Below are 25,401 nucleotides of genomic sequence, written 5' to 3' on the forward strand. Positions count from 1 at the left end.
GAAGCTGAAACTCCAGTACTTTGGCCACCTCATGAGAAGAGTTGATTCATTGGAAAAGACCCTAATGCTGGGAAGGATTAGGGGCAGGAGGAGAAGGGGACGACAGAGGATGAGATGGCTGCATGGCATCACCGACTCGATGGACCTGAGTTTGAGTGAACTCTAGGAATTGGTGATGGACAGGGAGGCATGGCGTGCTGTGATTCATGGGGTTGCAAAGAGTTGGACATGACTGAGCTACTGAAGTGAACTGAACTGATGCCCTGATGACTGCCAAGTTTATTCTCTGCCCTAATTTCTTCCTCCTACTTTCCTCGTTCAGATATCTGAACTCTTAATCCTGGCTCTTCTTCAAATTATTACACCTAAAATCTTCCTGAACTCAGTTAATGTCACTTCCATCCTTCTACTTGCTTAGGTCAAAACATTAATCGTTGGCATCATCCCTGATTTGTTTCTTTCTTTCATATCATATATTTGCTCTATCAGCGAAATCCATTGTCTCCATCTTCAAAATATAAAAGAATGTGACCACATCTCAGCATCTCTTCCCCTGGGGGTGTATATAGTTCTTTCACTAACTTGGATTTTTTCTTAAATGTCACTAAGTGAAGCCTTCCTTGACCACCATAATTATAATTTCAAGTTCCCCCTCCTGGTTAGAACTCTCTATACCCTTTCCCTGCTTTATCTGCTCACTGACACATTAGATTTTTCACTCACATATCTTTGTCTGTGCACCAGCCCCCCCATAAATGTAAACTTCAAGTCTTTTGTTTTTTTGCTGTATCCCTAGGACCTAGAACCACATCTAATATACAGAAGGCACACAAGAACGCTCTTCTTATTTAAAAAATCTGATTTGCAAGAATATTTTGGAAGAGTAAAGACATCAAGTTTACTCTAAAAGTTTGATGTTTCAATGTCATTTGCTACATTGCAGGTTTCCTGTAGATGCTCCTTGAATTCTAACCAGTGAAATCAAACCCTAACGTTTTTCCAACTTCTGCAAATCTCCAAAATTTCAGATGTTTTTGATTTCATAACTATCTCTTATATAAACTCTTTCAGAACCACCTTGGGAACCTGAAACACTGCTTCAGTTTAGTCAGCATTTTAATTTGCTCTTCCATATAGGAAGGCAATACTTAAGGGCAATACTTACTTGACTATGCCATATCCCAGACTGACTATGATGACCAGGGTTCGAGCCAGTGAGCGTTTAACTGCAGAAAGCAGCTCTGCAAGGATTAGGGCACCCTGGACTGTGAGAAAGAAAAAAACGGAAAAATAGTGCAGCGTGTAATCCAAGTTTGGGAAAAGGTGCAATTGCAGACCCAAAATGGAGATTTCTAACATTCTTCAAAACAAACACTGATATCAGTCCTACTTGAAAAGAATACCGATTCTGCCAATGTTTACAAGTAGAAGCTGATATTATTTAGGATCTTCCTCATGTGGATAGTAATCTGGGTGTGTCAATTTACTTTCCCCCTCCACCTCTCACTTCACTAAAACCTCAGAATACCTTACCTTATTTGAATAATTTACAGCATCTAAGGAGAATTTCTCCTATTTTAAAAAAACTGTGAAATATAGCACAGAAAAGCACAAAACACAAACATAGAATTTTCAACTCTTTTTTACATCTATTATTTTCAAGCCATTTCAAAGACTAGGGAAAGATCTAATTAGTATATCTTACAATAACAGTTACTAATAATTAAATGAAAAAATAATTATATGTATGGTCAGATGAGAGAACTGAAGCTATCAAAAAACACTTCAGTACAAAATAATTTCTATCATTATCTATTCACCTTACTAAACCACAAATACTCTTCTATTTTCATGATATTACTATATTTTACCAAATAGACTTCCCTGGTGGCTCAGACGGTAAAGCGTCTGTCTACAATGCGGGAGACCTGGGTTCGATCCCTGGGTCGGGAAGATTCGCTGGAGAAGGAAATGGCAATCCACTCCAGTGCTATTGCCTGGAAAATCCCATGGACAGAGGAGCCTGATAAGTTACAGTCCATGGGGTCACAAAGAGTCGAACACGACTGAGTGACTTTACTTTACTTTACTTACCAAATAGATACACGCCCCACACCTCTAAAGCGAAAGTGAAAGTGAAGTCGCTCAGTCGAGTCCGACTCTTTGTGATCCCGTAGACTGTAGCCTACCAGGCTCCCCCTGTCCATGGGATTTTCCAGGCAATAGTACTGGAGTGGATTGCCATTTCCTTCTCCAGGGGATCTTCCCAACCCAGGGCTCGAACCCGGGTCTCCTGCGTTGTAGACCGATACTTTACCATCTGAGCCACCAGGGAAGTCAGCTCTAAGGTAGCTTTGAAATCAAGGTGTGTCTTACGATCAATGGCATCTTACAATTAAATTAGTAGTACTTTCTTTCTTATTTCTTAGATGCGTGTAATAATGGTACCTTAAAAATCAACAGCAACTAAGATTCAATGATGGTGAAAATATTCCCAAAATGGCCACTACTGCTGCAACTTTTGTGAGTATATTTCAAAAAAATTATTCTTAAATCTTCCCTGGTGGCTCACATGGTGAAGCGTCTGCCTACAATACAGGAGACCTAGGTCAGGAAGATCCTCTGGAGAAGGAAATGGCAACGTTCTCCAGTACTCTTGCCTGGAAAATCCCACAGACGGAGGAGCCTGGTAGGCTACAGTCCACAGGGTCACAAAGAGTTGGATACGACTGAGCGACTTCAGTACCATACCTTACTCTTAAATCACTGACACCACAAGTTAAGAGATTAAAAACAATGTCACAATCACAGTGATTCTGCTTAAGTTATCATAATCAAGTAACTAAAAAGCCACATCTACTTAATGACTGCTGACCGTGGGAAAATTATTCTTAAGTCTCACCTACCAATCACTCACAAATTGGCAAACATTTTTTGGTACATACCAGATTCTCCTTTGTATCGGATGTTTTGAAATTCTGCATAGAAGACAGCTTTCTCAAGCATTCCCAGAAAGATGACAGCACCAATCCAAAACTGAATTCTCAGGAGATCTCTCCAATAGCAAGCAGACCATGCCAGCCACAGAACACCAAACAGGACATATACAATACACATCACCATGAAAAACTGTCATCCAAGTGGGTAAAAGAGAAACAGGAGGGTCAGGGCCAAGAGCCAATTCAGAATCTATACATAGTCCTAACATATTATAAAAAATATACATATTACACCTTCTATTTAAAAAATTATTCTTTATTTCTGTGAAGTTCAATACTGAGATGAAAAAATTGTCTCCTTTTGGACAGAGGGAGACTGCTTAAGGACCTGTCATCAAGAGTGACCACTCTTCTGTATTAAAAGGTTTTTTTCAGCTCACAATCAAAAATTATTTAAATGAAGACAACATGGAGAGGAAAAAAGGCAAGGCAGGGTTAGGATACAGCTGAAGGCTATGAAACACCACAGAGTGGGAAAACTATAAAAGTACAAGGAAAAAACAACAATCATGAACAAAAAGAAACCTGAAAATAGATTAAGGATGCTTTCCGACAGACACAGACTGAAAAGGAGAAAGCATCATCATTTAGTCGTACTAAGTGGGATCAGAAACTACAGAGTTTTAGGACTCCATTTCGGATTCAAGAGATGTCAAAAGTGAATCAGGTATTCTCCAACTCTAAAATTCTACAAGTCACTGACTTCTTCCTTTTATAAATGAGAAAATGAGGTATGGAGGGGTTCACTGACACTCTCAAGATCACAGTCTAGTAAGAAGTAAGTACAGAACTACACGCAGTATTTTCTGCACTGTTCAGGAACAAGTCTTCAATACTGCCTCAAAACAAGTTAAACACATTTAATGTTGAGGTTAAAGAATTTAAGTTCACTTACAATCATCAGTGGGTATTCTTCAAGCGTGAGGTATTCATAGGGACCCTTCACTTCAACAGTCACTGCCAAAACACAGTCCTCAGAATTAATGTAAAGGATGAAAAAATTAAACAGAAACATCATCTGATATTTGTTTGATGAAATTAATGAAAATTCCATTGGGTAATTTAGTTTTAACCATTTCAATCATGAAGTGTTCTGATGGACCATGCTCTGTCCTGCACAGGTCTCTGGCTCCATCACCATTTTTGGTACAGAAGTCCTCTGTTTCCATACTCACGTCCTTTAAAGACCAAGCTGAATGTATTTCGTCCATAAAGCCTGGTGAGCTGCCCAACTGGAGCTATTCCTCATCTGCTCTAAACTCCAAATATCCTTCACATATGCTTTTTCTTACATCACTAACATGCTTTGCAAACAGGGCTTCATTTCTTCATTCTGTCACCCTCTTCTCTCTCCTGACCTGTTATTTTCCTATTGCTTTATTTCTTTTTTACCTACTTCAATTTTACTTAACTTTTCTACCATTAACATAACATTTTCAGAAAGTGCTTAATAGTAACAAAGTGTTTAATGAAGCAAAACAAATGACAGTAACAAGAATGTGAAAGACAGATCTGCCTTACTGAGGTAAACCTATGACTATTTTTAAATTGTAACTGATAAAAACTACTTGGATAAATTTTAGGTGTGATTAATAAAATAATAAAAATAAACTGCTTTATCTGAGAAGTGACATCTATCTCCACATACAGACTATGCAACAAATACTTCTTACTAATTTTTATCAAGCAAGAAGGACATACCACTATTAAAAGTAAGACCCAATACTTTTATGAAGAAAAGGAGCATCCCATATTAGCAATCACAAAAATTTCATAGCCAAATTGTTTAGTAATCTAAACCTTCTTAATTTAATGAAAGAATAAATATAAATACTTCATAAATATCTATCACATTCTCTGTTTACGCTAGAGCAAAAGTCAGCAAAATACAGCGCATGGACCAAATTTGGCCAACCATTCCAAAGTTTTATTGGAAAACAGTCACATCCACTTACTTACATACTGTCAATGGCTATATTTACACCACAGGGCAGAGCTGGGTAGTTGTAGCAGAGAGAACATTTACTATCTGGCACTCTAAAGCTAATCCCTGCCCTATGCTAAAATATAACACACATTTTCTGAGCACTTACCATGTGACACACATTTTAGAAAATATAGGAGATGGAAAGATGCATGTTTTCTGCCACCAAGTGGATTACCATCTCCAGGTGAGAGTGAGTTGGAAAGCAACAGAAAACTGTCCCCCTGAACCAGCCCCAGAAGGATGTATATTTTCTATGACAAAGTAAAAAGCCATCCAGGCAGAGGACATTACATGATCAAAGAAAATGATCATGGTTGTGAAAATGCAGGATACATTTAAAGGACATGTAGTTCTGAGACTGCACATGGTACTATATAGTAACATTTTGATACAAGGCAGAAGAAGGTAAACTGGAATAATCTGTGAAGTTTTCTAAGTCTTGCTGCAGAATTGGACATTTGGTAACAGAAGATACCAAAGATTTTAATGAAGGGAAGAAAGAAGATAAAACTATCTTAAGAGAATTTTAGGGCTTCCACAAGGTGTAGTTAAGTTTTGAGTATCACCTTCTTAGTTTCAAATGACAGATGGATAAAGCAAAAGCAAAAAAAGAGAGAGGAAACAAAAAGGACATGAGCTTGAAAAGATAAACAGCTCCACATATCAAAACAGAATAAAAACGCAGAACAGTACCTAAGACTGAACCCATGGTCAAGGTGGACTCTGGGTCCCAAAGCTGCAGTAATTGAGCATGCAGCTTCTACTAGATCACTGAAAATAGCAGGTGTTCAAGATAAAGGGGGAACAGAGCTATTTGATGAATGAAGAGGCTGAACTGGAGGGAGTAGGGTTTCTTCTCCATCCTTTTCAAAGAAAGAAGGTTCAAAGTAAACACTAGCAACTGTTCAATGAGGCTACTGCCCATTAGAAAGCCATGGGTCTGGAGGATATACATATGCCTTGGGTCCAAAAACTACCAGGTCACCTCTGGTTTGCCTAGATCTGTTATATTCCATATTATTATGGAGAATAAGACCCATCTCTGGTCTTGGGAATTAAACATTCAATACAAGAATCCATAAAACAAAAGTTTAAAATTAAGTCAAATGAAATAAAAATAAGAATAAAAATTAACGAAAAAGACAATGAAATAGGAAAATTAACAAAGTGAAAAACTGGTTAATTGGGATAAAAATATAGTAAAACAAAATTCTAGAAAGATTTTGCAAGTTAAAAAGAGAAGGCATAGAAGCAATACTAAGAATTAAAAAAACTTTTTTTTGGTAAAAGAAATATCATTACTAACTTTATGCCAACAAATTTAAAATGTTGAATGAAATGGAAAATTTCTCAGGGGGAAGAAAAAAAGAAAAACCCCAATTCAAGGAAAAATAGAAAAACTAAAATATTTATTTCTATTAAAGAAAAAAAAATCACTTATTTAAAATCTTCATGGGGGAAAAAAAGAACATCAGGCCAAAATACTATCATAAGTGATTTCTATCAAACATTTAAGGAATGGATAATTCTATCCTTACCAAAACTGTTCAGTAGAATATAAAAACAGGGGACATTCTTTGATTCATTGCATGAGATTAGCAATAACCTGAACATCAAAACCCATAGAAGACACACAAGAAATGAAAATATTAGGCCAATTTTACTTTGAACATAGACAAAAAACTCTAAATAAAATTCTGGAAAATAGAATCCAGCTAAGTGTGTGTGTGTGTGTGTGTGTGTGTGTATCAAGGCCAAAAATGGCATCTCAGAAATTCAAGAACAGTTTAACACTAAAAAATCAGTTAATATAATGCATCACAATAACAGATTAAATGAGCAATCTATATGATCAATTTAATAAACTCAATTAAAACATTCCATAAAACTGAGTATTCATTCTTAAAAAAAACAATCTTGAAACAGAGAATATTTTGAAAAATCTATAGTAAATATCATACTCAATGGTGAAATGCGCCAGTACTGCCAATAAAGTCAAGGGCAAGATAAAGATGTCCACCATCATTGCTTCTATTCAATATTCTACTTAAAAAGGCAGGGGAGGGAAGAAAACTGCAAAGAAGGAAGAAACAAAAAAAAAGAAACTATAGAAAACAAGACTAATTAATAAGTTATTGTAAAATTCCAGGTGATGATTCCCTGAATTGGGTGGCAAAAGTAGAAAGGAGAATAGTAAGAAAAACTGAGACATTAAAAAATAATACAAGTCAATTAATTTTAAAATGTCCAAGTCTTGACTTAGTAACTAAATTTTAACTAGTCTGTTGAGAACATGATACTAACTGAAAAAGTTTAAAGCAGGAGTATCAAATGAAGGGAAATGAAATCTAATATCTATAATACATAGTAATAAAATATAAGTGGAGTACCTAAGACTCTATCTTGTTCACAATGGATGCAGAAAAATGTTAAATTTCTCTCCCTCAATTTTTCTACTTGACAACATTCTTCATTTGTTCCCTCTTTAAAGCAATTTGACACTACCCACCATACAACACAACCAGACAGTAGTAATACCAATGATTTTTTTTAAAAAAATGTACTTACTGGTAAAAAGATTACTTCGTGAATTTTCTTTTGATGATTCCTTGGAGGATGATATGCCAACATGTACAATAAAAATGTATGGTGCATCTTGCCAAGTTTTCAATGGATCATGCATTACCTACAGTGGAAAGAAGACATCAAATCTTCCAATCTTAAGAGCTGGGGACACAGGTTAATTACAAAACATAAAATTTCATTCCCGAGTGTGCCTAGAAACATGGTTGATTCCTTCACTTTTACTCATTAACCCAGTAGGCAAAACAAACAGGCTTACAGTGCATATAATAAAGTAGATTAGATAATAAATTACTCACATACAACTTTTTTTTAATGAGGGAAACCTCAGCTTATATCACGAAGTTGAGTCTCTGTTGTAGCTCAGCTGGTAAAGAATCTGCCTGCAATGTGGGAGACCTGGCTTTGATTCCTGGGTTGGGAAGATGCCTTGGGGAAGGTAAAGGCTACCCAGACCAGTATTCTGGCCTGGAGAATTCCATGGACTGTGTAGTCCTTGAGGTCACAAAGAGTCGGACACGACTGAACAACTTTCACTTCACTTCACTTTTAACCAAGTCATGAGAGGATGCCAGGTATTTTACAGAGATATCCCAAACAAACTAAAGAAATTTAGTTTAAATCACCTGGAAAAAACCACCAATGGTGACATCAGTAACTTATAAACACCAATTCCTGAATCTAATTCCCTTCATTCAATGCCCTTTTCAGGACCACCACAGTTTCTGCTAACAAGGTCTGACATTTATATAAAATATTTGATTTTAGCTAGGCTATATGAAAAGCCAAGAGTCACTGTCCCCCAAAGTCAAGGAAGTAAAATTAATAGCCACCATGCTTGTGGAACTGATTATCTGTTCCAAGGCCAGTTAGTCTGTGCACAGCCTTAGCAAAAAGCCACCAAAGGATTTGTTGCTTTATATACCAGAGAGACTATGGACCTTCAGAAAAGCAAGACTATAACAAAAAGACAAGATAAACACAGAAAATGCTTGGCTGCTTCTTCCTCATGTCTGAAAGGAGGCACAACTACTTAGACTTGCAATTTATTATTTTCTGGTCTTAAAAGGAAAATTAAGATTTTTACTATTAAGTTATTGAAGAAAATGTTCACCAACACAGAATTATTCTGAAACCAGAAAAAAAGATCTAAAAACAAATACATCTACAAGAATATTCACTACAGCACTGTTTCCAACTGCAGGATAATGAAACATAAAACAGATAATCTAACAAATTGTAATATATTCTTATAATAAAACTCTATGCAGTCAATAAAATAACAATGCCATACAATATTTACTGAACTGGAAAGCTGTCCATCTTATATTGCTAAAATTTTTAAAAAGCTGCAATACAGTACATAAGGTTCTCATTTTTAATTAAATATAAATATGCAAGCAGACACAATACTAGAAGATAAATGTTTATAATCTATCAGTGTGTGGCAGTATTATAGAAAATTATTTTCTTCTTTTCACTGATGTGTATTTTCTAAATATCTGACAGTGAACAAGAAAAAGCACAATGGATGCTGTTTAAAAAAAAAAAACAAAAACAATTCAATGAAGCTTGCCATGCCAAACTTATTTTTAGGTTAAAATTCTATACAACTATAATCAGGGTAGGGAGAGTGGGGACAATTCCAGAATGGTAGAATAAAGACCCCTGAAAATACACTCACCAGTAAAAACAATAAGAATATGGGCAAAAATTATCAAAATCAACTGAAGACTTACAACTCATCTGAGATCTGTTTCCTCAGGAAAAGCACCTGAATTTCAGCAAGAAAAGCAAGCCGGTAGTGTTTCTGTTCACCGTAACTTCTTGACCTTTTTTCTAAGCTCCTCAAAACCAAAGTTCTCACAATTTTAACAGCTGTGAAAAACAGCAGTTTGGCAGCCAGTGGAAGAGTCTGGTGGTCCCCTAAAGCCCATTCACCAGAGCTGTCTGGTAGGTGATGAAAAGCTCCAATCTCTGGGTGTATCTTTTACATGATCTGATTTCAGAGCTCATTCAGTGGGAAGGACCCTGTACTCAGGGAGTTTTCAAAATACTCAGCAGCAACTGTAAAAGATCACAGCTACCTGAAGTGACATTACCAGGTAAGGCTATAAAGAGGCTGACTAAAAACTTAAAAGAAAAATTTAGAAATAAGATGTCCATGAAAGTGAAAATGAAGTTGCTCATTCATGTCCGACTCTTTGCGACCCCGTGGACTGTGGCCTACCAGGCTCCTCCATCCATGGGATTCTCCAGGTAAGAATACTGGAGTGAGTTGCCATTTCCTTCCCCAGGGGATCTTCTCAACTCAAGTCTCCTGCATTGGAGGCAGACACTTTAACCTCTGAGCAACCAGGGAAGATGTCCATAGGGGTTTTGAAAAGCTTCAAGATATTCTTGGAAATCTAGAAGGCTCCAAGTACACTCAGGGCTGGGCACATATGTGCCAGACGGTGCACACGTACCCAATCAAGACCTCAGTAGGCCCTAATTACTCACCCCTGCTGATCTCAAGCCTCTATACAAGAAGAAAGTAAAAGTTAAGACAGAGTTTTAAATTATGAAAGAAGCCAGACATAGGTCACAAATTGCGAGAGAGAGAACAGTGTTTGCCTAGAGCTGGGGGAAAAGAGGAATGAGGAGTAACCGCTAATGACTACAGGGTTACTTTTTGGGGTGTTGATGTTAAGAATTAAATAGTGATTGGTGGTCACATAACTAAAAACTTCTTAACTGTGCATTTTTAAAGGGTACATTTTGAGATATACTCTTCCAATTATATTCTATAACAAGATAATTTTAGATGGAGTTCTGGAGTTCAAGGCTCTTTCTTAAAAGTTTCTTACTATTCACAAATAATATTTATAGGGTGGTAATTATAAAGCAATATAGACTGATTGTAGCAAATATGGAAAATATAGAAAACACAAAGAAAATAAAAATTACTCACAATATCATCCAGAGATAACCATTATTAACATTTTGATATATAGCTTCCATTCTTAAGTTTCTTTTTAAATGTAAGCATAAGAATTTAAAGTAAACAAACAATTTAGAAAGATGGTAACGATAATCCTGTATGCAAGACAGCAAAAGAGACACAGATGTATAGAACAGTCTTTTGGACTCTGTGGGAGAGGGTGAGGGTAGGATGATTTGGGAGAATGGCATTCAAACATGTATAATATCATATGTGAAACAAATTGCCAGTCCAGGTTCGATGCATGATACAGGGTGCTCAGGGCTGGTGCACTGAGATGGCCCAGAGGGATGTTATGGGGAGGGAGGCGGGAGGGAGGTTCAGAATGGGAAACACGTGTATGCCAATGGTGGATTCATGTTGATGTATGGCAAAACCAATACAATATTGTAAAGTAATTAGCCTCCAATTAAAATAAATAAATTTATATAAAAAATAAATACATAAATAAAGTAAAGAAACATAAGAACACTAAAATGTGTTCGATGCCCTAAATTCCCTACCACACTTACAGTTTTGTCTCCAGTAAAGGTAAGATTTGTTCCATTCTCCTTAGCCTGAAACAGGAAAAAAGAAAATTAGTAAATTAATTCAGAATTTCTACTTTACTTCCAGAAATACATAACAAGAAAAACAATTACCTCCTGTCTTTCTCCTAAAAGAGGCAATCGATGCACAAAATCTCCAGAAAAGCTCTATGAAAGATAAATAAAACTAAAATTAAACATGTGTAATAGCAAAATAAAAGCACAGCTCAAAAACCCACAGAAACAGTTAAAGCAAAACACAGTATAAAAGTAAACAAAATAGTATGACATTAACAGACAAAATATTTCCAATTAACCACAAACAAGCGAATAAAACTTTGCTGGGAACTAAAAAATAACAGCAAACCAAACTGGCCACTCAGTTTTTCTATAAGATTATAGATACTGTCATTCTTGATAAAACCTTAGATGGAAGATACATAAATAGGATAAATGGATGTCATAGTTCCCCTCTGTTTCCAAGGGTGGGGAAACTGTGACTCAAAGCTATAAAGCTCTAGATACAGAAATGGGATCTGAACCTAAGACTCTCAACCCTAGGATCCATTGCTCGTTCCATCACAACACACGCCATGCCTGTTTAAAACCTCCACTAATTACCTTTCTTTCCAGTTATCAGCAGAGGAAGCATTATCTTTCCTGAGTAATTAGGTCATGTTACATTAGACTGGAGGAAGAAACCTTATGAACAGGGATTTATGCCAAAATTCTGGAAAGCTTATAGAAGATATAAAGTAGTGAACCTTGGGAAACAGTATATAATAGGTAACTTTTCACAATCAAATCCAAGAAAGGCCAACCAATCCTCCTAGCCTAAAGGATAAATTTGGAAAACCAAAGGAAAACCCCCTACTCAACATCATATTGTGACTAGCTTTCTTTTTCTACCTTACTTCCACTGCTGCTGCTGCTAAGTAGCTTCAGTCGTGTCTGACTCTGTGCAGCCCCACAGACGGCAGCCCACCAGGCTCCCCCGTCCCTGGGATTCTCCAGGCAAGAACACTGGAGTGGGTTGCCACTTCCTTCTTCAATGCGTGAAAGTGAAGTCACTCAGTCGTGTCCAACTCTTAGCGACTCCATGGACTGCAGCCTACCAGGCTCCTCCATCCATGAGATTTTCCAGGCAAGAGTACTGGAGCGGGTTCCCATTGCCTTCTCCCACTATTCTAAAGCTATTTTCTTTTTCCTTCAAGTCTGTAAAATCTATACTATGGCAAGAATGCAACCCAGGTATTGACAGTTTAAATTATCAATTACTTCATTTGCTCATCAATTATTAAGTAAAAGAGTTCTTATCAATAATCTTTATTTGCAGTAGCTAGAGAAAAAGCCTAACTTTCCATAACTCCTTTCTTCTTCAAGGCAAGCTGCTAAATAATTTGAAGCAGTATTTAAATGCAGTAAGAACAAAGCAAAGGCTATAGCTAAAATAACTATTCTCAAACCTATAAAATGTATAATTTTATCTATCAAAAAACTGGGGTCAGATCCTACTTCTAAGAAAAGAGAATTTTATAATAAACTCCATTTATATGATCACATACATGTAAGCATTAAAATATGCGACACTGGCAATTCCCTGGTGCTCCAATGATTAGGACTAAGTGGTTTCAAAAGCAGCAGTCAGGTTCAATCCCTGCTCAAGGAATTAAGATCCCACAATCACAAGGTAAGGTGAAAAAATAAAATAATAAATAGAATAAAATATACAGTATAATTCACCTCTTCCCCTTTATACGAAAAAGGTGTAAAATTCAATCCTTTGATTTCAGGTCTATAGTAGTAAAATCTAAAAATGCTGATTTTCTGAGGATATATCAACTAGATGAGATAACAAGAGAATTAAAAAAAAGAAAGTTTCAAAAGTCCATCAATGGATGACTGGATAATGCAGTATAAATGTACAATGCAATATTATTCAGCCTTTAAAAAGAAATGAAATTCTGATAATTGCTATATGGATGAACCCTGAAAACATTTTAAGTTAAAAAAGCCAAAAAACAGTGTATGATTTTACTTCTCTGAGATATCTAGAACAATCAGATTCATGGAAAAAGAAAACTGAATAGCTATTACCAGGGAAGTAGGAGTAGGGGCTGGTGTTATTATTAACTGTTACAAAGTAACCACTTAAGATGATTAAAAAAAGTTCTGGAATTGGCTAGTGGTGACAGTTGTACAATAATGTGAATGTATTTATGTAACTGAAAGGCATACTTACAAATGGTTAAACTGGTAAATTTTATATTATGTATATTTTACTGCATTTTAAAGAAAGTGGGGCATTGCTTTTCACACACAAAGGAAAGCACATCCTCTCTTTGATGAGAATATTTAAGTAGCTGACTATGTACCAATCAGAACATACTTCTAACCTATTCCTGTCAGAAGAAAGAACTGAGGAGAAATGGACATCACCAAAAATACCAGTATCATATTTTGCACCTCTTCTATTTTCCTTGAACAACTATCAAATATTACCTGTGCTTTAAAGAGTTCACTGCAGTTCTGGAACAATTTTGATGATGTTTCATATTTCCCAGACAAGCCTTTTTTTTCCTTAAGGTTTTCTAAGTATGTATCCACTTCTTCCAACTGGAAAATAGATAAAATACCAAGTATTTAACTTAGTTTTTACATGAAATATTTAAAAGATAACAAATAGATTGTCTTTGGTACAAATATAGTTTTGAATTCTCTATTTTTAAAATTAATATCAGATAAAGACTATATATTAGTATTCAAGAATCTAACAGTACTCAAGTACAGAATTCCAGTCTATGACTCAAGAAGGGTAGGTCCTCAGAAAATTCCAGGAAGATTTGGGAAACTGTCACAGTCCAGAGGGTTTTGTTATAAGAAAATATATTTACAAGAGTTCCTTGACTCAATTAACACCACCACCAACAACAAAACTTGTGCTTATAAGTTAGATAAGCCAGAGTATAAAACTGCTGCAGCCATTCACAGCCCACTATTAATACTCTGAAAAAGTTCATTTCTGTGGCGTCATCAGTTCTGTGATTCTTCTCCCATACCAAGATCTCTAACCTCACCCTCTTTTTTCCTAAGCTGCAATTTCACACTTCCAACTATTCTGCTTACTATTTCCATAATTCTGTCTTGTGGCAATTCAAAATAATTTTTACATTCTTAACTCTACTACCCATGAGGACTGAATCTGCTAAGCTCTTGACCAGTTTTTATCACAAGCTTCAACTGTATGAAGTTTTTAACTATAAATTTAACTAGTGATCAATTGATTAGGAGAAAAGGATCAATGATATTTCAAACCATACTCTAGAAATACTTCTCTCTAAATTTTTCAATCCTTTCGGTCCTCATCATGGGGATTCCCAGGCGGTGCTAGTGGTAAAGAACGTGCCTGCCAATGCAGGAGATGCAGAAGACCCAGGTTTGATCCCTGGGTGGGAAGATCCCCTGGAGAAGGGAATGGCAAACCACTCCAATATTCCTGCCTGGGGAATTCCAAAGACAGAGCAATGTGGCTGGCTAAATTCATGGGGTCGCAAAGAGTCAGACATGACTAAACGACTAACACACACAGTCCTCATCATAGCAACCTTACCCAGTGTTCTACAACAAAAACAAAACAGTCACCAACAAAACCCTAATACTGGGTAGAAATTCAAAATGCTTAAGGTTTAAAAAACCAACTGGATGGTAGATATTTTTTAAAGACTAGTACTTTATTTTTCAAAAGAAACCTCAAGAATGTAGGGGAAATGTAAAAAATGAAATGATACAAATAGCTGGATGAAAACAGAGTGAAAAATCTATCCAGGAGCTGTATATCTTCAATGATCATGTACACTGTACTATAGCAATTCTGAAAGTGTGGTCCATGGACACTTCCATGCATCTAAGAGGGCAAAACTATTTTCATTGTTGTCATTTGATATTTGCCTTGTGCTGATAGTGCAAAAGTAATCATCCAATTACCTGAAAATTCTATTAAAACACCATTCCTTTTCCAATTACATATCTGTGCGAGGCCACATTTTGTGCATACACCACAACCAAAATAACACATCACAACAGACTGAGTGGAGAAGAGATAAGAATCTAGCTATCTTCTATTACACTAGACATTAAATAAGAAGTGAAGAAGTGAAGTCGCTCAGTCGTGTCCGACTCTGCGATCCCATGGACTACAGCCTACCACGTTCCTCCATCTATTGGATTTTCCAGGCAAGAATACTGGAGTGGGTTGCCATTTCCTTCTCCAGGAGATCTTCCCAACCCTGGGATTGAACCCAGGTCTCCCACATTGTAGGCAGACACTTTACCATCTAAGCCACCAGGGAAGTTCAGACATTAAATAAAGAGATCTTTAAAAATATAAAATAACACCACTGTACCCAGTTTTTTGAAAATTAATTATTTTTCATTAAAAAATGTGCTTTTTATATTAACATGCAACGAGTCTATCACTGCTATTTTAAAATAAACTAATATATATTTATGCATTTTTGTTTTACTTTCTAATATAGTAACCCACATGAATAAAGGCTTTTTGAGTTATCTACAGCAATTTTTAGGAATGCAGCAAAGTTCTGAGACCAAAAGTTTGAGAACTGATAGTACAAGTACACCTGCAAATTGGAAAGTATAATTCCAGTTCTTCTCCTCCATAGCTACATGACACTCTCTCCACGACCAGGTGGATGATCTCTAAATAACCCAATGATCTCTAAATAAACTCAAAGAAAAGTCTGTAATTTTATGTTCCATACCTTGAAGTTGTAGATTTCATTGTAACAGTCAGCACTTTTCAGATACCACGTTATATTCAAAGATGCATCACAAGGTTCTCCATCAACTATAAAAGAAGAAATCTCTACGAATAAAAGATGATTTCATTGCCAAACAAAGTATGTTTCCTAAATTATTACCCCATATCCCATTTCCTGCTAAACCAGGATACTTAACGACCATCCTTTCTCCAAATAGAAGGTAATGAAGTAATAAATTTCAGTTGTCTATTATCATATAAATATTTACTAAGCAAAGCACTTAAGTACACAAAGATACATGGCACTGTGTTAGGCCAAAGAGGGGAACAGAAGGGAACAAATTACTGAAGACTCTTAAAAAAGTCTTAAAAAAGATTCTAGCTGAAGACTCAAGGAATAACAACACTGGAAATGTCACAAGACAATAATCGAAATAATTTCACTGAGGGAAAACTTCAAAGTGTAAACCTAGAGAGACCTTAAATGGATAAAAAGAACTATCAACAAAAAGCAAACCTGGCTGAGGAAGGCAAGAACTGCAAAAGCAAAGATAAAAGAATATTAGATCCTTTTTAAAATCCACCTTAAGAGACGCCTCAAGGAACCTCATGAAATCACATAAGTCTCATGTAACTTATTAAACATAATTTGGAGAACAATAGCCTAATGAACCAAAGCGTAAGTCTGAAGACTTGGGAGTCTATTAGATGGTCAACCTGGGGGAAGTCAGTACTCCCTTTTATCTTTGTTCCAGCAGAAAATGAAGAAACATAGTAACCATACCTACTTTGTGCAAACGTGACAAAGGTAAATACAACTACATCTAGGAACCTACTTTTGTTCTTAAGAAGCACACCTAAAATTACTAACTTTTCCTTTTCTCTGTTTGAAGTGGTTTTCTCAAACTAATTTTTAAGTGGCACAGTTTTATAAGGCTTAACTAAAATACACAAAAAATTTGATGTGTTGAATGGAATTTATGGAAATGCTAAAAAGGATACTGCAATCTTGTTATGAACTACACAGAAGAATCAAGAGAAGGAATTAATTTAATAAAAACCAGTAAGAAAAATCCCCTAAAAAGGAGATTTGCAGGGAAATGTGCCTGCAGAAATACTACTAGTTATGTTAAAAGACATAGAATTTTAGAGGGACCATGCCACAAGGCTTGTGGGATCTTAGTTTCCCAAGGGATTCAACCCTGGCCCTCGGCAATGAAAGCTCAGAGTCCTAAACACTAGACCACCAGGGAATTCCCAAGACATAGAACTTTAAATGAATGGCTTTAAGAGACAATGAAAATGGTCCTGCCAATTTCAAGGAAATCTATAGTATACCATAACCACAAAAGCATAAAATCAGAGACAAGATTAAGTATAAGAAAACACAGAAGTAATCAAGTGAAAGACAATTATAAGCCTCAACTCCTCTAAAAACAAAGAAACATCGACATTTCAAAATATGCAGCTTGGCTAAAAATCACTACAAAAACCACTAGAACAGAACACAGGTAAAAAGAAACCATACATAATAAAAGGACAGACTAGCATACAGGCTGTCAGGCTATTCCAAAAGACAAAATACTGCTATCCCTAAAAGCTCTTCTTTTCTAGTAAGAAAACCTCACAAGAAAGACCAGCGTGTCACAGTAGATTTGATTTAAATTAAACTTAAGTCATTAGCCAAGAGATCATATTTTCATGAAAACAGTATATTCTTCACAGAAATTCTACCTGACTCCCCCATCCCACTAGACTGTAAGCTCACTAAAAGAAAAAGTCTTTTCTATCACTTCCTTTCTAAAACAGTGCCTGGCACATAATATGTGTTCAATAACTACTTACTAAATGATTAAAAGAATAAAATCATCCAACTATGACATAACTTTGCACTTTCACAAGGAGAAATATGCATAGGAACACACATGGACGATCTGGATTTTTAGTCCTGATCTTGAAATGGAGCTGCCCATGATCATGCATTCTCTAAAAATAAAGCCAGTTTTAGGAATAAAAGGAAGCTTTTCTATAATAAACAATGGGGTATTCTGGATTCAGATACAGTGGCTTTCCCACTGGACAGACTGGTTTTGTTCTACATAATCCCTATTTCCTGGTAATTATCGTTGAGCTTCCTCTTCCAAAGATCCAAGTGGTAAAATACTCCTTCTGCAAACAAAAGCTTTACTGAACATATTTGTGCAGACCCAACGGTCTGACAAACCTAGGTCATGTGTCCAATAAACTTTAACAAGCACACAAAAGCAAAATCAGCAGTTACCTCTATGACTCAGAACAGATTAAAACCCATGCAGTTGACCAAAACAACTTATCTACTATATACTGCAAACACCAGAAAAACAAGAAAAGAAAATAAAGTTCACAGAAGTTAAATATTCTGAAGATTATTCAGTGAAGGACCTTAGTCACACTATATAAGTTTATACCTAGATAGTGCTGAACTATTAAATTTCAGAATTTATGTTGAGTGTCAATTATCAGAGGTAGAAAATAGGTAATTAAAAAGTTTAAAAGATCTTTCAAAAATTCGAATAAAAACTTCATGAAATGCAAAAACTCACATTTCAGGAAGATAGTGGTATTTTTGAAGAGGATCTTTCCAAAACTAAAATAATTTTTTGCCTGCAAAGATAAAGGAGAGATAATTAGCATAAGAATCACTTTAATTCCGAAGGCAGAATATAACTGATAAAAAACATAAATTTATAAAATGTTGAAGTTAGTTTTCTTCACACACACACACACACACACAAGGCATCAAGATCCTTCCGTTTAGTAAAATCCAGTCATAACAAAACTGCAGGATTTTGCTGCTTGGTGCAGAGACATGATTTTTTTCCCCATAGGCCATGAAGCAAGGACTCTAGAAGGAAGGCTGCTAGAAATCCTAACCTAACTTCAATCTTTCTGGAAGGTATTTCTTAATCAGTTAATTCCCTTTACTCACTAATCACCATCCAGAATAACCCTTCAGTGCTTCAAATAAACTATTCTATGAGCAGACAGCCAGATTTAACTATCAACCATTTTACAAATAACATGTAAATACCTAAAACTGAGAGCCTGAAGATCTTCACAAAATGACCAAAAGCTGTAATTCGTGCCATATCAAAAGCTCAAAAAAGATTTACGTATTATGACCAGTGAGCAGAGCAGAACAAAAAGGCCACTGTGGTTTTAATAAGACTAATGTTTTTTGGCATTTCCAACCAGTACCTGATCTGTCGGCTCACAGGACTACAGTTCTAACTCAAATGGGGTTTCGAAAGGGTGATAAAAGGCAGAAAGGATCAACCAATCTAGTCAATTGTCCTTAAGAAAGACTAACTTACCATAAGAAATTTCAGCATACTGTTTATTCAGTTTTGAACATTCTCATGTTAGAATACATCATTTTAAATGCCTGGGCTACCCAATTACATGGCAGAGCTTAGACTAACCATTTCAAAGTCCAAACGAAATCAACCAACTTCCTAAGTAGAACTATCCATTAACAAAAAACTGCAGAGGAAAAAAACAGAAAGATGTCTATTTACATATACCTCTCATCCAACCCGAGGTCACAAGATTCTGCAAAACTTCAGCTGAAAGAGAAACCATTCTCCACCTATACACCAAGTTTACACGTCTCCAGTCTGTCAATTAAAAGTTCTCTGACTCTGCTAATAAGAAGCCGATCCACAGCCACTCTCAGCTCCAGAAATGACCCTTACATTCCTGCTAATCTACCCACAAAAGCGCACGGCTTCCCGCTCCAGGGAGGTGAGTCCCCGTTAGGCAGCTACACCGACGCTACCGGCAATCCCACCCCTTTGGAAGCGGACTTTTGTGGAACCTTCATGGACCCCTTAGGCCGCCGTAGCCCCACCCCTCGTTCCTCCAGTCTCAGTTGCTCCTGAAGTGAACACTCACCGACGGTATCGGAATGTGCCACTTGGACCTCTCGGCAGCAGCGACAGGTGCCGGCCCTACACTGAAAAGCGACAGTGGGGCCGTTCGAGCGCCTAGGAGGAGAAGAAGAATGACAGGCACCACCTGCAGCCACGCAGCCACCGCCATCTTCACACCCGTGGAGTGCCTACCAAAAGCATTTCACCTTCTTCCGGTTCGTCCCGCCCTCTTCCGGCTCCGCTCTGGGGGCGGGATCATCCGGGTCCTCACAACCTCTGGGGGCTTGTTTGTTTTGCGACTCAGCGGCCCCGCCCTCAGGCAGTCGTCCCGGCTTAGTGTGCCGCTTTAGCCCCAGTGCGCATGTGTCGTCCTGTCATACCCTAGTCATCTTGGATTGTTAGGATGATCGCCAAAAGCTACCACTGAGTCTGTCGGCCCTTCTCTCTCCTAGCCCTTAAAGGGTTTGGGAACCAGGGAAGAACCCAGTGCGGCGTTTGGCTTTCTCCTCCTTCCTTTCGCCCCAGTCCTCGTCCCTTCTGAGTCGAAATCAGACGCTGGGGCCAGAAGTCTGGGAAAGCCGTAAGTCTGGCTGCTTATTTAGCGTGTAGCAGTACTCTTGCCTGGCAAATCCCATGGACGGAGGAGCCTGGTAGGCTGCAGTCCATGGGGTCGCTAGGAGTCGGACACGACTGAGCGACTTCACTTTTACTTTTCACTTTCATGCATTGGAGAAGGAAATGGCAACCCACTCCAGTGTTCTTGCCTGGAGAATCCCAGGGACTGGGGAGCCTGGTGGGCTGCCGTCTCTGGGGGTCGCACAGAGTCGGACACGACTGAAGCGACTTAGGAGCAGCAGCAGCAGTGAGTTCTTAGTTTTCCAGGAGTATTTAAGCAAACACTGGAGTTTGGCAGTAGTGGGGTATAATCGATTCCTAAAATAGATGGTGTAGTCGATAACCCCTTTTAAAAGCCCCTTCTAGTCCAGAAGAATGTGATGTAGCGTTTGGCAGGAAAACATCAACCTCCAACACCAACCGGCCGGCACTTCCTACTCAAAACTGAAAGCCAGGAGAGGGCAGGTCCGTTTTCAGTGTTTGCGTCGTGGCCCTCTCCGAGGTGGACGTGCAGAAGCCTCGCTACAATCCCGCAGGCCATCTCCGTTTCCCGGTTCTCACGCTCCTGATTTTCGTCCTCTAGGGCTCTTTGAGTACACGCCTCCTCCGCTGCAAAAACCTTTTTCGGTTCCTAAGGAAGGGAGCTCGTCATCAACCTCTCAAAACCAAGAAGAAAATTGCCAAATAAATCTCTGTAGAAACGCTAGCTGGAGTCTAGAAATCCCAGGAGAAAGTGACGATTTGTCACTCCTTAAGGAGCTGCAAGTCCCAGAAACTTGGTGGTGAGGCGCTGGTTATTTAGAAAGACTGACAGCCTAAAAGACCGCCTGAAACCTGCGACCCTGTGAAGTGACTGGGAAGCCATGGAATCAGCTGAGAAAGAGGAAATCAGGTAAAGGTCCAGTGGTCCAGCAGGAACTGACTCCAGGGTCTGCGGAGGCAGGGGATAGACAGTAGCTGAAAACAGCATTCTGGATTTGAAGACTTTATTGAGTGATTAATTGCACATCTTATTTGCGTGTTTTATGTTTGTGTACGTAATTTCTATCCTCAATTCCCCAGGGAATTAATTGATATAAATAGCCCCTTATGAAATATTTGCCAGATGGTTAACAAAACTGTGATCGGAACTCTTAATACATGAATTTCAAACACGCTGCTTTCCAAGTTCAGCTAAATACACCTCTTCCTATATCATTGCAGAGTTCATTCTTCAAAACTGAAAAAGGATTGCAAATTTCTCTAATCTTTACACACTTGATTAAAAGAAACGGCGACAAAGATTGAGTCAATGAAGGATTTGATTACTTCTGTGATAAACCATGGCCAAGGGTATTGTCTAGGCTCATTTTCATATTTTGAAATTGGTGTTCAGTCATAGCTTTCTACACAATCATGGACATGCTTATTACAGATGTGTTCATTATGTGTCTCCATGAAAATCAATGTGGTTTTATTTCTTTACTTAGAGCTGGTAGTTGTTTTAATTGGTGTATGTTAAATACATATCCTGAAGTATATATACATCTTGATCATGTTCTCTTCCAGAAACAGCTTTTTTGGAAACTCAGTTTTAAAAAACATTGCCCCTAAATTGTCAGCATCATCTTAAAAAGCAAAGGATTTTCCTTCTTCATCTATTTATATGCTTATTCTAGCACCTTACGCATGCCTCTGTTATAGTGTTTGTCAGATTGACATATGATGTTTGTTAGGATCTCAAAGAAAGCTTGAAGACCGTCTTTCATATGTTCCTCACAGCCCAACACTAAGAAAGAATATTCTGAAAGTACTTTGTTGAATAAACAGGTGGGTGGGTTGTTTTTATTGGTTTGGTTTGAAGTTTTTTTGTTTTCACTTCTTCAAATTTTATTGTTTTAACCAAGCCTTCAGTCATTATTTTTAAAGAACCCTTTCTCATAAGTGACAGTGCTCTTTTTCTTTTGTTTTCAGAGAAATCCCAGAACTTCATGTTTTGTTGTCTACCTTGGGTGGTTTACTAAACAATATTACAAATACATTATCGTATTATGTTATGGCCTTGACACAATTTGGTATCACAGTGATTTATGTCCCATGTTTATATTATTGTTAGAGAAGGTACAAAAATTGGATTCACACACCCAGTGTAAAACAAATTTCTTAAAATGTCTTTTTATTTAGTGTTGAAGATGAAGCTGTGGATAAAAACATTTTCAAAGACTGCAGCAAGATTGCTTTCTACAGGTAAGGAGAGGAAGTATATGACCTAGGCAAAACAGTTCTGAAAATATTTCAAAATTTATGTTTATTAAATTTTTGAGAACTGATAGACTTTCTGAGGAAAGAGTCAATTAGGAAATTCAGTGATCCAAGAGTTTATTGACAGGAGACATTTTTACTACTTTAACTTACCATTGTATTATTTTATAATTAATATGTTACTATTAATTATAATTAATTATATTATATAGCTATATATTATAATTAATATTACTATGTTAATAAATCCACTATTTTATTTTTAAAATCAGTGTTTTTAAACTAATATTAAATTTTTGAATCTTTGAAGAACTAATACTTTTACATGGTTCAAAAATCAAATACTATGAAAAGAAACACATTGAAGAGTTACTTTCATTCCTGTCCCCTTTCACAATACTCCGCACCTTCCCTGTGAGTAACCAGGTTTATTCATTTCTTATTTCTCTTTCCAGTATTTGTTTTAGTGAATGCATATGTTCTTATATTACAACTGTTCTTACACCATATAGCTTTCTATCTATGCATGTATGATCAGTCACTCAGTTGTGTCTGACTCTTTGAGACCCCATGAACTGTACTGTACCCCATAAACTGTAATATTGTTTAGTATTACCAGGCTTTTCTGTCTGTGGAATTTTCCAGGCAAGAATACTGGAATGGGTTGCCATTTCATACTCCAGGGGATCTTCCTGACCCAGGGATCGAACCTATGTCTCCTACCTCTTTTTTTCCCCTGCTTAATAATTTATTCTGAAGGGTTCTGCAAGAATACATGGAGGTTGTATTTTCACAGATGTATAGTATTCCACTGGGTAAATTATATTATAATTTATTCAGTCTCTTTCCTCTTGCTAGACTTTGGATTGTTTTCAGTCTTTTGCTATAATGTCACTGCCACAGTGAAAAGCTATACATATATCAGGACTTCCCTGGTGGTCCAACGGTTAAGACTCTATACTCCCAACGCAGGGGGCATGGATTCAATCCCTGCTCAGGTGATCTCACATGCCACATGGTATGGTGTGACCGAAAAAAAAAAGAAAGCTATGCGTATGTCATTTCCTACACATGCAGGTCTATTTATAGGATGAATTTCCAGAAGTGGGATTACTAGGTCAAAGAATACATGTATTTGAAATTTTAACTATTACGAGGTATCCCTCCATAGAGATTGTGTCATTTTGTACTCCCATCACCAATATATGATTGCCTGTTTCCCCAGAGCCTCAACAAATATTTCTTTAAAATCTGTTCTTTTTTTTTTTTTTTTTGAGTGTCTACCCCTATGTGGTCCTAAAACTGAAGTCACCAAACATTATATCATACAACTTTCCAATTTATTCACACTGCTCTAGAGGTAGAAAGATCATATCATTTTAGTTCTGAACAAGTACCTTAGAAGGAATTCTATAGTGAACTCCCGGTCACCTTGTCAAACCACTAGATTATATTGGATTTCCCAAGTTTCTATTAAAGTGTACATTTCATGGAAAGAGGGAGAGAAATCAACAAGCTAACAAATGTCACCTATGACAACTGCCCCTTGGGATTTCCCTGGTAGGCCAATGGTTAATACTTCATGTTCCCAAAGCAAGGAACACTGGTTCAGTCCCTGGCTGGGGAACTAAGATCCCCCCCAGAAAAAACCTGCCCCACCTTCTCAATAAAGGGGACAAAATACCATCCTTGAGCAGTGTTATGGTGAACAATTTTACTAGTACTCTTATTTTGTTAATTGTATTGCTGCTTCTGCTGCTAAGTCGCTTCAGTTGTGTCCGACTCTGTGCAACCCCATAGATGGCAGCCCACCAGGCTCCCCCGTCCCTGGGATTCTCTAGGCAAGAACACTGGAGTGGGTTGCCATTTCCTTCTCCAATGCATGAAAGTGAAAAGTGAAAGTGAAGTCACTCAGTTGTGTCCGATTCCTAGCGACTCCATGGACTGCAGCCTACCAGGCCCCTCTGTCCATGGAATTTGCCAGGCAATAGTACTGGAGTGGGGTGCCATTGCCTTCTCCAGAGTTAATTGTATTAGCACTCATTAATTTTATTAGCTTTCTAAAGTACTTCTGTTAGTGCTTTATTGAAGTACTAATATACTGCCTGTGCCCAGTTCACTTATTATTGAAGTGAAATCTTAATAACTTCCACATGGTAATATAGTCTTTTGGAGGCTGAGTCACAAATCATTCTCAGGCATCTGTATACTTCCTATCTGCAGGCGTCAGAAACAGCTGCTCTCCAAGAAGTCTACCTATCGGGCATTATTGGACTCAGTCACAACAGGCAAAGACAGTGCCAGCTTTCAAATCATCAATGAACCAGCAAAGGTAAGAAAAAATATTTTCTACAGAGAATTCTTTGTTTCTATATTTATTTGGGTTGAATGAAGTGAATTTCTACAAAGCCTAGTTAAACTATGTTTGCTTCAAAAATAAACTTTGTGAGAGAAGTCATGTTATCTCTTTACTATCTACACAATGTTACTTTAAAAGTAATATGAAGAGTTGTTGTGGGGAGGGAGGTGGGAGGGGGGGTCATGTTTGGGAACGCATGTAAGAATTAAAGATTTTAAAATTAAAAAAAAAAAAGAGAAAAAAATAAATAAAAGTAACATGACTGTCAACATATAGATTGCCTTGTATCAGAGGCTTTCTTAGATGTTTTACAAATATTATTTCCTTTTAATTAATCTTTAAAAAATATCTAAGAGGTACACTGCATTGTCCCCAATTTTTAGATAAGGAAATTGAAGTCTAAAAGACCACCTGCCCAG

At 37.2% G+C, this 25,401-nt stretch overlaps 2 protein-coding genes across 16 annotated transcripts in view; one reads left to right on the forward strand and one right to left on the reverse strand.

The window, feature by feature from the left end:
• The window catches only part of TMEM87A (transmembrane protein 87A), a 40,368-nt gene extending 20,397 nt beyond the window's left edge, over positions 1-19,971 (reverse strand). For both annotated transcript variants that reach the window (XM_060419132.1, XM_060419131.1), the window contains exons 1-10: positions 19,790-19,971; positions 18,439-18,499; positions 15,858-15,943; positions 13,582-13,695; positions 11,194-11,247; positions 11,065-11,109; positions 7,555-7,672; positions 3,895-3,956; positions 2,946-3,129; positions 1,166-1,265 (exon numbers count right to left, since the gene is read on the reverse strand). In XM_060419132.1, the coding sequence (XP_060275115.1) occupies positions 1,166-1,265; positions 2,946-3,129; positions 3,895-3,956; positions 7,555-7,672; positions 11,065-11,109; positions 11,194-11,247; positions 13,582-13,695; positions 15,858-15,943; positions 18,439-18,499; positions 19,790-19,936 (971 nt within the window). In that variant the 5' untranslated portion in view covers positions 19,937-19,971. The remainder of the gene's footprint in view (positions 1-1,165; positions 1,266-2,945; positions 3,130-3,894; positions 3,957-7,554; positions 7,673-11,064; positions 11,110-11,193; positions 11,248-13,581; positions 13,696-15,857; positions 15,944-18,438; positions 18,500-19,789) is intronic.
• A 150-nt stretch (positions 19,972-20,121) lies between these two features.
• Positions 20,122-25,401, forward strand: part of GANC (glucosidase alpha, neutral C) — a 73,219-nt gene continuing 67,939 nt past the window's right edge. For 5 of the 14 annotated variants that reach the window (XM_060419124.1, XM_042253030.2, XM_060419125.1 and 2 more), the window contains exons 1-4: positions 20,122-20,347; positions 20,966-21,274; positions 22,546-22,608; positions 24,847-24,955. In XM_060419124.1, coding sequence (XP_060275107.1) covers positions 21,246-21,274; positions 22,546-22,608; positions 24,847-24,955 — 201 coding nt within the window. In that variant the 5' untranslated portion in view covers positions 20,122-20,347; positions 20,966-21,245. The other 9 variants (XM_060419122.1, XM_060419126.1, XM_060419123.1 and 6 more) reach the window with 5 other exon arrangements.

Source organism: Ovis aries, chromosome 7 (genome assembly GCF_016772045.2).
Source record: "Ovis aries strain OAR_USU_Benz2616 breed Rambouillet chromosome 7, ARS-UI_Ramb_v3.0, whole genome shotgun sequence".
In the NCBI taxonomy this organism is placed as follows: domain Eukaryota; kingdom Metazoa; phylum Chordata; class Mammalia; order Artiodactyla; family Bovidae; genus Ovis; species Ovis aries.